Source organism: Lagopus leucura, unplaced genomic scaffold (genome assembly GCF_019238085.1).
Source record: "Lagopus leucura isolate 7727_CA_CO unplaced genomic scaffold, USGS_WTPT01 Super-Scaffold_100002, whole genome shotgun sequence".
Lineage (NCBI taxonomy): Eukaryota > Metazoa > Chordata > Aves > Galliformes > Phasianidae > Lagopus > Lagopus leucura.
Genome location: NW_024962263.1, coordinates 28,212,118 through 28,224,730, shown reverse-complemented (window position 1 = coordinate 28,224,730; position 12,613 = coordinate 28,212,118). Strand labels below are relative to the sequence as shown.

Genomic DNA, 12,613 nt, shown 5'->3' with positions numbered 1-12,613 from the left:
AGAAACTGGACAAATGAATTAGCTGCTATTTTTATTCACAATTGGTTTATTTTTTTCCTAAATAAAACTTATTTAATTATTTGTGTCTTACAATATGTAAGTGTTTCACAGTTTCACTTCTAAATGTTTCTTGTTTTCAGAAACAAGACACTGGTCAGATTTTGCTGGATATGACCTATAGTCAGTTGGGTGTGACAGAAAAGGAATATTTCGGTTTACAGCAAAATGAAACTTCAGTAGATTCACCTGTAAGTATATAAATAATAAATGTGTGTGTATGTATATGTACATATGTATATATACATACACATGCATATAAAAATAAACAGCCATTATTTGTAAATATGTTTAATCCATCTAATAGTTTTTCATTTCACAGCGATGGCTTGAACCAAACAAACCTATTAGGAAACAGTTAAAAGGTAAGACTTGGTTTTTATTTCTTGATTGTAAATGTGTAATTCAGGTTTTCTGTGTTAGATTTTCTTTTAGAGCAAGTCTTAGCTCTATCAGTCTTTTAAGCAGAACTTTTTGCATTATCTTCCTGCTGCTTGGGTGTTATTAGGACCTGATGAGTCACTAACTGTGCTGTAACAGTGTCTGCAACAGGCATCTCAGCATTATTGGGCATCAGGGCTGTGAAAGCAGAAGTCAGCTTATGGTGTTAGTAAATTCATCCTTACATGGAAGATAAGAAAGAGGGAATTTGAGGGTAGCCGAGCCAGTTTCATGCACAGGTTCTGGCCAATTTTTGTCTCAAGTAACATAGGAAACTTAATTTTATGCTTGTTTTTAACAAAAAAAAAAAAAAAGTACTTCTAAGTCCATGCATTGTTCTGGTCTTGTTTTGTTCATAAACAGTTTTGAGTGGCACAGGTTTACCAAAAAGGAGAGCTTGAGGACAGGCCAGCCAGCATGCTACAGCATGTACAGCAGCCTAGAGAATGTAGTGTAATAGAACTTGAGTGACAGTCCCAATTTCTGTTAGAAAACTTGAGCTGTATTTTTAAGATCTTTTTATTTTTACTGTATGCTGTAGGTTGTGTAGGAATTTGGATAAAAAAAAATGTTAGAAGTTGAGACTGTGAACTTCTGGTGTTCCTTTGTTTTTCTATAATTAAGAATTATCCTGATTGAAATGCTTCATATACATCTGCTGCTTTTTCCTTTTTCAATAATCGAGTAAAGCAGCAAAGATAACTAAATAGTACCTTTATGTAAGTACTTAAAATGAAAGCATCAGAATATGTAAGGATATTTTCTAATTGTGGTTGGTGAGGGAGATTGGAAGAGACTTCTCAAAATAATAAGAAACCACAAGTAAAATAGATGGGATTACAATGGGATTATTTGAGTAATTTTTCTGTAAACATAAACATAAGAACTTAGGGTGTATGTTTTTTAAAAATAAAATTGATTTGGTGTTCTAAAATGTTTTAGGAGGTTTTCCCTGCACCCTTCGTTTTCGTGTAAGGTTTTTCATACCTGATCCAAACACACTTCAGCAAGAACAAACCAGGTAATGTCTGATGTTTAATTCCCTAAACTAAGTATGTCTAAAGCCCTCCTTTCCACCTCCACAACATGGCAAACTGCAGTATGTTATGTAATATTACACAGCATAACCTTATAATTGTTTGTATTAAATGTGTTTAGAATTAGAAGCTTTGTGTAATGCTCGTAATAAATGGTTTCTGCTTTAAGCAGTCCACAGTTCGAAAATACTGGTAGAGCGTAAGTTAGTTACACAAATCTTTGTTTTATTTGCACCTTGGATTCTATTTCTGAACCTTTCATGGCTGCCTGTTTTGCTTACCTTCTTTTATAATCCCTTAATTAACCAGATGCAATGATTAAAAAATGGGAAGTTCAGTGATTATGCTGTCTGCGTGCCCTGAGCATATCAGATTTTTCTTTGTATGAGTACTGAGTTAATTCTGAATGTGTGTAGTAGATTTGTTTCCAGGGCATTGTTTATTTTGTTTCAGGAAGAGCAGGTAACAGTACTTGTTTTCTAGATCTGGCATTTTTGAAATGCTTTCTTTGTTTGTCTACTAGTTAATTTTAGTACCTTGAGAACATAAATAGTAAAACATTATATGTGATTTTTTTTTTTTTTAACAGGAAAATTAAGTTGTCACCCATTTTGATATTTGCTCTTTATGCAGTTTGTAAACTGTCCTGCAGCTCTAAACTTACATTAGCCACAGGATGAGGAGAAATGGTTTTAAACTGGAAGAGGGTAGATTCAGACTTGATGTTTGGAAGGAATTCTTTACTGTGTGGGTGGTGAGACACTGAAACAAGTTGCCCAGTGGAGTTATGGATGCCCCTTCCCTGGAAGCGTTGAAAGCCAGGCTGGATGAGGCTGTGAGCAGCCTGGTTTAGAGAGAGGTGTCCCTGCCTATAGCAGGGGTTTGGAATTAGATGATCTTAAAGGTCCCTTCCAAACCAAATCATTCTATGAATCTATGAAATGATTCCAAGACTTGTTCTCTGCGATTCTTTACTCCCAGCTCTCCACTACTGCTCTCAAGTAGCGCTGTCAAACATTCTAATGTGAGCAAGGCTGAATGGCTGTTGGGGGATTGTTCAAGAGCTTTTGTCAGTGTATGCTGCTTGACAAACATCTCATCCTCCATTGGTCATTAAAAACAGTCCCAAGATAAACTCTCAAAGAATGTTTAAAATAAATTATATCCCAAATAGGTAATCCTAGAAGAAAAGAAGCCTGATTCTGTAGAGCAGTTTTTTGCACAGCAGTATTTTGCAGTGTTTGTTATGGCATAAATACTGTGGTCCTGTGGTTGTAGTATTGATGGTCAAAGATCCTTAAAACTGTTGTGAAAAAGGATGGGTGTGTGAGTACATATTTGTAAATGCCACTAAACTTTATTCATCTGTTTTATGGTTTGCCAGGGAACTTAACTCCATAATAAAATGAAATCAATACTTCTACCAATTTAAATAATGCCTTTTAAATATGAGTGTTGTGGTTTTTTTTTTCATTTTTCAAAAAAATATTTTCTAGGCACTTATTCTTCTTGCAACTGAAGACTGACATTGTAGAAGGAAGGTAATAAGAATCTTCAACTTCTCCATAATTCTCTTTAAAAGTGAACAAATAAGCCTTTTTTTCGGAGAGTACCAATTGCTGCTATAAAGATGTACCTTATGAAATACTGCTTAAAAAAAAAACATGAGTTGCTTTGAAACACTTCAGATTTTCGTGTAGCTGACTTAAGAGCAGTTTATGAGTCTGTTGTGAGTAAGCTGTGGGAGATGTTGTTTCTGCACATACATAAATTTCGTAAACAGCAGTTCATGCTTTTGTTTCTCTTTAGTCTTGGGATATCTTCTCTTTATAATGAACATTTACACGGTGGTTCCTTTGCCCAATTCCTTTGTATTTGTACAAAAAGTTGGTCCAGATATTTCCTGCCAAATAGAAATTGCCTCTAGGATCTCTTAGTAGGTGTCGGTTATGGAATTACATCTGAACATTAGATCAGAGCTGTCTTTGTACTGGCATTTGGCTAATTTTAGCGTTTATGTTTAGTTTTAAATACATTGGATGGCAGCTATTAAAATGATGTCCAGCGTTGCATAAAAATCCCTTCTTTGGTTTCCAGAATAAGTGTCCAGCAAGAATATGTCCTTTTAGGATGAGGTACATCTATTTGTGTAAGAAAATGTTGAACAACTAACCTCTGCTGTCTGTTTGATTTGATGGTTAAACTTCTCAAGAAAAAATCAGACACAATTTGAAGATAAAAAGTCTTTACTTGCTGAAATAATTGAAAATACCATGCTCACACTTGTGTTCATATTGTCTAAATAATTTCTCCTTTTCCAGGTTGTCATGCCCTATTAATTCTGCTGTTGTGCTGGCATCATATGCAGTACAATGTAAGTGATAATCAATTTTCCTTTGATTAGTAAGTATATTTTTGGTTGTTCTGCAATGAAAAATAAGGAAAGATTTCTTTCCTTTTTTTGTGTGAAATGTTCAAAATGCTACAAGTGATGCTTTGGAAGGTAAGGGAAAGTTACAGCCTCCAGATGTTTTACATAGAAAAAGCCTACTTTTTGAGTCTGTCCAAAAAAAAAAAAAAAAAAAATTAATGGTGTTCTTATTTGTGTGTGTTTGTAGAACGTGTACTGTTCCCAATGTTGTCTTTTATTTTTCTTCTTCAAAATCGTAAAGCTTAGTGCATGTTACAGTAACTGCAAGATTGCCTTCCAGGGAAATAAGAAATCACCTAGAGAACAGTTAAGGGGGGAATAAATAAACTATTATGATTAAGAAATGCATGTTCTTACATAATTTTTTTTTGGGAAATACTGATTTGTTAGATATGGGAAAACTCTCAGCAGTGATTCTGCTTACTATTATTTCCATCCTTCTCATCTGTCTGCTACCAGTGGAAAGATGTTTTAAGGGTGATAGCAGAAAAATATCTTCTGTAGGAGAAACAAAATGGAGCTGAATCCTGTGCCTTAAAGGAATCCTAGATGGATAATTTAAAAACAGCTGAAGAAAGACCTTTCTTAGTATAGCAAAAATAAATAAATATCAAAATAGAGTTTGAAGGATCAGTGAATTTTGCATTACAAAAAAAAAAGGATGGATGGGGCAAACATAGTAGAATAGTTGTACAATTACTTCAAAATAAGCAATGTCCAGAAATTATAAGAGGTCATGAATCTAAAAAAATTGAATGCAGTTTTCAGAAAAGAAAGTACAGAGTGTTGAGCTCTTGGTATCTATGAAAATCCCAAGTAGTTGCAAAAAATTCCATGTTATGTTTATCGTATTCAGTACCTTTTTATTAAATGAACCTTTAAACACATTCCCACTTAATGAGAGAGTTTGAAACCAGAACGTTTTCTATGAAAGGCTAGCATTCCAGTTTTCTTGCAAAAGAAAATGCACGCACACTTCTGCATCTCTGGGATGTGGTAAGGCACTGGAACGCTAAAACTCTCAAAACTGTTAAGATGGTTAGTGAAGCATTGGCAACACAATTGTGCTGAAGCAAGAAAGTGAAAAGGTGCGTTGAAGAATGCAAATATTTATGGCAAGCTCAGGGTTACCAAGGTCTTCAAAATATGTTATGGGTAGTGTACCTAAAATGCCAAAGTAATTCCAGTTTCCCTTCAGTTTTATAAGAGCTCCCCTTTCAGTGCTTTGGATATTTTCTAGTGCAGTTAATTTTACTAAAGCAGAATGAAGGTCAGTGAAGATTGTGAAAGTTGTGTTTTAATCTTTCTCTTTGCTGGTGGACTCTGGAATTTCCCATTCAGCTACTTGCCTCATACTCCTATTTGTGTATTACCAGTTTAAAAGTAAAATCCCTTTTTTTTATCCTAGCTGTTGTATGTTTGTATGATACCTACCTTTACTGTTTGCTTCAGCAAATAATGAAGCATTCAATAAAGGCATATTCACTTAAAAGAAAGTAGTCTCTGAAACAGGAGATTTCTAGCACACTGCTGTCTTATTTTTAGCAATTTACTCAGGAAGGGGTTGATGGTTTGTTTGTGATTGAAAGGTTCTTTGAAGAAAAAGAAGGTGAGGATTTTAGAAAAGGTGAGTTTAATATGCCAGTTCTTCAGGAATTAGGGGTAAGAGTTTATTCCAGTTTGGGGAGCTCCAGCAGAAGTTGCACAAGGCTGAATTTCCATCTGTATCAGAGGAGAGAGACTGGAAGATTTAGGGGAACATCACGCTCATGAAATTAATGGCACCTCTGAAGTTAGAGTTGCACTATGGAGTTTTTCTCCATCTGCTTTTTTTTTCTTTTTTGCATGATTCTTCTAACCAAGGTGTACAATGAGGCTTTTAATTTATTAATATGTTTTGAAAATAGAAAATTCACCAAAACCTTAGGTTTCCTAATTTGCAGACTTGCCTCTTTGCAGCTAGTGTTTTGAGATTCTTTTTTCCTTTTGTATCATGAGGCATGGTGCTTTTCCATTCTTCTTTGAAGGGAAATAATGTTCAGAAGGGCATCATGGAGGCTGACATTTACTCAAAGGTTGAAGTTCTGACTACTATCCTAGTACTCTACTGAGTACTGGTAGCCCTTATCCTTTGGAACCACAGTCAGATTTGATAAATACAGACAACTTTGATCTGAATTTCCAGTATTTAAAATTATTTTCCATGTATGAGGAGATATTAAATTAAATTTAAATTTAAATTAGTTATTAATTAAATTTAAATTATTAAATTATTTATAATTTTATTATTTTAATTATAATTATTTAAGTTATTAAATTAAATTTAAATTAGTTATTAAATTAAATTATTTTCCATGTGTGAGGTAGTGTAAGGATTGTGTACGTGGCCTGTCTGTCCTCCTGAAGTGTGTTGTAATTCTGTTTAATCAGAGATGCATTTGATCATGTCTAACACTTGTAATTAACAGTACCAGTATGTTATTGGTGGTGGTGAAGATACCGGAATCTGCTTAAATAGGTGAATTAACATATTTGTGTTTTCTTCCACACGGTTCACTGTGGTCTACCTTACTGACCTTGAGCCTGCTGGCAGCTCATAGAACTGCTCTGCAAAGATGATTCTGAACGCTTGTATACAGCAGTTCTGCAGCTGTTTGGGGCTGTTGTCCCTTAATTTCATTTTTCGGTTGTGATAAGCAATACATAGGAGATCATAAATCCAATTGTTGTTTGTCCATTATCATTTCATCATTCTGTAAATATTTGTTTGAATCTATAACACTTTAAAACAATGAAGTACAGTGCTGTAATCTCTCACTTCATTGTGCATCATCAAAATAAATGGTTTTATTCATGTGATAGCTAGTTGTATTTTAATCTCTACATCTACATTGATTTTACTTATTTTGGTGCTTCATTTAGTGTCATTTTAGTCTCTCTCTAAAGAGAGTCTACATTTGTATGTTTCTTCAAAATCATGCTCTGCTGTAGTAGATTTTTTTCCTGATTCCAGAAATATTTTCTTGATGGAATATCTTGCGTTCACTATTTCTCGACAGTAACTAGCAGTACTTGAACTGTATTTCAGTGCTTATATGAAGATAAATTTAGAATCAACTTTGAATACTATGTTTTATCTTTGCACGGCACTCATTATTGAGATCCTCATACGTAAACCAGTTATGCAACTTTAACTATATTTTAATCTTGGATTGTCATTTTCTCACCTGATGACTTTTACTCCTTGGTAAATAGTTAACTAATTTAACCTTTTTTACTTAAACTTCCATTCATTTTATTCCTACAACATCATGAGGAACTATATAATTTTATACCCTGAACTTGTCACATCATTTGGTAATTTTCCATTCCCTGGCAACATGAGCTGCTCATGTTATTGTCTTCTTCGAAGACCAGGCAATTCAGTTCACTTGTTTTATTAATGTCAAGCAAAATGTTCAACGCTGCAAAAAGTTACAAATTCATTGTGAAACTAATTGATCTTTTTCAGGTATACGTATTTTTCAGGTCTTCAGAAAGTTGATACTAAACCTTCAGGCACTAAGTTCTCTGAGGATTCTTTTGAACCACATTCTCTGTAATATCCAACTGATTCCACATCATGCTTAGTAAATGAAGCGTTCATACACTAGCCTTCCGATGTTTCTATTTGTTTGTATTTGTTTAGAACACCTATATGCAAAAACTGGTTCTGGTGCTATTGCTTTGTACATAGACATTAAAAGAAAACTTCCAGAATTCAGAACAAACTTGTCTTCTGCACCTCTGTGAGGTTTTTCACATAAACAGTGATGATTTTCTATTTTCTCTTTAAGTTACATAAAACTAACAGCTGATCTCCTTAGAATTTTACTTTGTGGTTCTACCAGACATCTTTGTGGAAATAAAGAACCAGACCAGATTTAACAGATAACATTTTGATGCTGTTAGCGTTCAACAGCCGTTTCTAAAACTGGAGACAAGCAAGTAGTATCTTGGTCACATAGCAGCAGTTTTCATGTCATCGTTTTCATGTCAAGTATAGCCACAGAAAAATTCAGCTTGGAAGAAGCTTCTTCAAAGTCAGATCAGGTTGCTCAGGGCCTTTCCACTTCAGTTTTCAGTTGCTAGTGTTCAGATTTGTCTGTTGCCTGTCATCTTTTCTCATTTTCTGGTCTTCTCATCTTCTGCATCAGAATTCTACCAAAATGTCCAATTTTTTTTAATTTTATTTTTTTACCCTCACTTGAGCTTGGCCTTTCATTCCTTTGATGCCTTCCTGCACAGAAGTTTTTCTTCTGTCAGGAAAAAGAGACAAAAACATACAGCCTCCCACATTGTTCTGAGCAAATTCTTTGTAAGAAATCTGAAAAAAACATGATTTATTTAGTCTATGGTAGGGCATAGACAGATCATATCCTGTGTCAACACGTATGAGCTCAAGATCTTTTGGTTGTTTTTTTGAAACATTCTTAAATTCATACAGTACTGAATTGGGACTTCAACCAAGGAAATTATTGCATGGTTCCTTGGCTATTACAACATCCTTTTACTGAGTTATATGCCTTTTTACATTGAGTGTTGCCTTCTGTGTGAATGGTTCTATCATGTTCCCTTCTTTAAAGATAGTCATATTAAATACCAAACTGTAAAATACAGGAAACTGACATGAAAATACCTGTTTTTTTTTATTCCTTCTTGGTTCAGTTTCCTTGCTATAATGTTATAAATAATATATATATAAAATATATATAATATAATATATATAATATAATATATATAATATATATTTTTATACATAAAGTTATAATGATTTAAAGAGCAATAGATAGTTAGAATGGGGAAATGTGTTTAAAAAGGTGAAGGAAACACCCCCCACTTTTTTTTTTTTTTAACTGCAACTTTATACCCCTTAAGTCTATATTTGCTGCTGACCTAGGTGATCAGAACAGAAGCTATGTCAGGGGAAACTTTTAAAATATCTCAATATACTCTTCCCTCAGTCTCTGCTGCAAAAATCCAGTAAAGAAGTGGAAACCTTATGGATTTTGCTGTGGTCCTGACACACCCTAATATTTTTTCTTTTTGAATAAGTAGAAACCTGCACAAGACCATTACCCTTTCAAAGTGTCTGCTAATCAGCATTTATAGTTTCTCTTTCACTGTGACAGTCAAGTGTTATCTGGGGAACTGAAGAAGAAGCAAGTAGCACTCTGAGCTGCTCCCTGGATTGGCATGACCTTAGTTAGCTAGAAGTGGGAAAGAGGCCAGAGCAAAGTCCTTACATAGAAGGCGAGCAAGAAGAACTCGTCTCATAACGAATGAAAAAAAAGAATTGCCTAATACGAATGAATTCAAGTGGGCAATTATATTCTCTTATTCCTGGTAATCTGGTCTCTTCCTCTTGACAAAAATATGATTCAGACTTACTGCAACAGAACTCTTTCACCAGAACGATATGAAGAAACGTATGCTATGTTTCACAGAAAAGATCACTTGAGGAAAGTCTTCAATCAACTACTCTCATCTGCAGATTTCTTTCTCCACTTCTACTAAATGTCTACTTTGCACAAAATGTTCAGTTGTTCCATAGTCATAGCCTTGTTCTTGATGGAAACCTGGTGTTCTGTTAATATGCTAATATTCCTAAAAATAAATAAATAATCTGCTTCAGAAGTATATACACTTCTGAATATTCTGGTTTGTTTTGTTTTGGCTTCATTTTGTTTTCTTCAAAGATGCATTGTTTGACAGCAGTATTCAAGTGTGTTTTAGTTCTAATAATACATATTCAAATATTAAATCTGAAATAATATTTAGTCTCTTGACACTTGCTTTGTCACTAATTTAGAAGTCAGACTACCCTCTGAAAGAAGAAGAAAAAAAATTGAAAGCATTGCAGGAACGTTGGTATGCAAAACTAAATTACTCATTGTTCATCATTCTACATTCTTTTTCTATTTAAATACTTCACTTGATCTTGACAGTTATGTATGCAACTGTATTAGCTTCTGACTACATTTGTTAAGAAACTGTTTTGTACCATAGTGATTCACATTCCTAGGCTGTACATGACATGCTCTTTGGATATACAAGCAGCAAATACCAGTTAGAGCCTGCATTACAAATACACCATAGTTATTGTGCCTGTAAGTTATTTCTGAAGTACACCATTTTATATTTTTACTTTTGCTCTAGTCTAAATCATTTGAGTCTCTCTTCTACTAAATAATGGTAACAGAATGATTCCTAAAGGTTCTTTAACTTCATGGTTTAGTTGCAGTTTTCCATGCTGCAGTATAGATTGCAAACACAAATACTTATCCTGTGCTAATTTACACACCATACAGAAACATTTTGGGAATCTTTATGGTTTATTGCATATTAAAAACAAAAAACAAAAAACAAAACAAAACAAAACAACTTCATGCTCTCAAGCAAAACAGGAGAACTGTACAAGTTCTAGTGATTTGCTTAAACATCCCATAATTTTAGGTTTAATGTCTTAAAAGTATTTCATAAAGGTACCAAAGTTAATATGAAATAAAGGTTTTAATTTGTTTGCTAAATTGAAGCTGGGTAGATCTGTCAGGTTGAGTCAGCCACCTTCCTGCTGCAAACCTTGCATCTTCGTAACAAGAGTAAATGTCTATCTATTCTAGCACGTAAGTTTATGCTGGTGTGTTCTTAAATAATATTTGTGTGGACTGGGGCTGTAGATCTGTGATCGTTTGTACTTCTGTGTTTTCATATATCCCACCAACTCTGTTTAAGAATTCACTTTATCTAGTGACTGAAAGTATATACTATTTTATATCATTAATTAAGCGATAAAGTTTTAAGGGATGTTTTTAGTTTATGTATCTATAAGCATATATTTAATTTTGATAAGTTGTTACTATTCTGTGTAAATTAGGAGTTATTTCTTATGCTACATTATGCCTCATGTTCAGTAGGGCAATTAACATTTGAATTCTTAGGGCAGTTCCAGTAGTTCTAGTTAAAACAGTTTTACAGTGTACAGAGTAGTTGGTCTTTAAGTGACAGATCTAATTAAAGTCTTCTATCTGTTGTGATCATGTAAAGATACATCAAATTGATTTCATTTGTCTTTCTGGAGCATTTTGCTTCCATTTAATGTTTCAGTACTACTCGTCTGTGTCACGTACTGTGTGGTGGTGTTACAGACTGGGGTTGCAAAACTGTGGCTTTAAGTGAAGTACTGATTTCTTTAAGTACCTGAGACTATAGTTAGGGTAAGCATATTTTGAGAAGTTCTTCACAGTTTTAATGCAGTTAACTGTGTTCAGTACTGCTTGCCTGTAGAAAAATAATGCATAATTCTTGCATTTCTCCTTATGTGTGAATATTTTGTTTTATTAATTAAGAGAAGGGATTTCTTGCAAGTGATAATTAACTATGAAAGCTTTGTGTTTCTTGTTTTCCAACAGCACAACTTGGAGACTATGATGCTTCAATACATCATTCAGGATATCTGTCCAATTACAACTTTATACCAGAACAGAACAAAGATTTTCTTACCAAAGTAGAAGCACTACATGAACAACACAGGTAACATTAATTTTTAGTTTCCTCTTTCCTTATAAGCTCTTTAAAAAAATCTTCCTTTTGCACTTCTTTTCAAGTTAGTTATATTTCATATAATGTATATTAATTGAAATACTTGCTTTCAGCATATAGGTGTGTTGAAACTTTATAAATAAATTTCTATCGCGAGGAGTAGAATAGTTAGCACAGTACATTGTTAATGGCAACCTTCTAGAGCACTGTACAAGATACTTGTGATTTTTTTGGATCAAGGGTCATTGAACATTTCTGAAATCCTAAAGATTTTTTTGTCTGTCAGTGAAAGGAGTGGTGCATAAGGGAGCCAAGCCTTGATAACAGATAACACTCTCCTCTCCTGAGTGTGATTGTAATTGGTTATTCCAGTTGAAGTCTACTGCTGATTACTCTTGCTAATCTCACTAATTTGTGCCGTGTAAGACTGAATATTTAGAATTAGTGGTATTACCTTAAAATATCTCCATTTTCTTCACCCCTTAATATTCCTTAAATTTTTTTCTTTGCCGTATTTCAGTACCCCGACCTCTCCCTCTTTTTTTCTTTACTGCTGATGGATGTAGTGAGTAGTTCAGAACTTCATGTGTGGCCGCTTAGCGCAGTCCAGAACATGCATGCTGTTTTGTTAGTTATGGGGGTAAAACAGAGATAACTACTGAACTCACACAGCTACTTTTCCTTTAGCATAGGTAATAATCTGGTCTGCTTTTCTAGATGTTCAAGTTCAGGAATGCAGCATCCAAGGCCTCTGCTCCTTCACAATCTGATTCCAGAAGTTTCCAGAAGGCTCAGATGTCTTTGGCAAGGAACTTGTAGACAGGCATGAATAAATTCAGTCATTTTTAGGAGGAATTTGTCCAGCAAGCCACTTAGGGAAGACTCTGGATAGTCTTGGAGTGGGTATGCTGAAGTCATGGCTTTACTGTTATCATAGCCAAAGATATGAGTATATCCTGCAGAGGACAGACTAGAAGTCTGCACAAAACTCTGTGTGAACAGGTGAAGTCTGTTGGAAAGCACTTTATTTTCTGGATTCTTTCAGTGAAACTGATGCTTTCTTTGA

General features: G+C 34.2%; 1 protein-coding gene across 13 annotated transcripts in view; it reads left to right on the top strand.

The window, feature by feature from the left end:
- The window catches only part of PTPN3 (protein tyrosine phosphatase non-receptor type 3), a 181,641-nt gene that overhangs the window by 103,799 nt on the left and 65,229 nt on the right, over positions 1–12,613 (top strand). For 11 of the 13 annotated variants that reach the window (XM_042868965.1, XM_042868973.1, XM_042868971.1 and 8 more), the window contains 6 exons: positions 141–248; positions 365–422; positions 1,441–1,519; positions 3,032–3,076; positions 3,857–3,909; positions 11,418–11,538. In XM_042868965.1, coding sequence (XP_042724899.1) covers positions 141–248; positions 365–422; positions 1,441–1,519; positions 3,032–3,076; positions 3,857–3,909; positions 11,418–11,538 — 464 coding nt within the window. Of the gene's footprint in view, positions 1–140; positions 249–364; positions 423–1,440; positions 1,520–3,031; positions 3,077–3,856; positions 3,910–11,417; positions 11,539–12,613 lie in introns of those variants that run through there. The other 2 variants (XM_042868977.1, XM_042868978.1) reach the window with 2 other exon arrangements.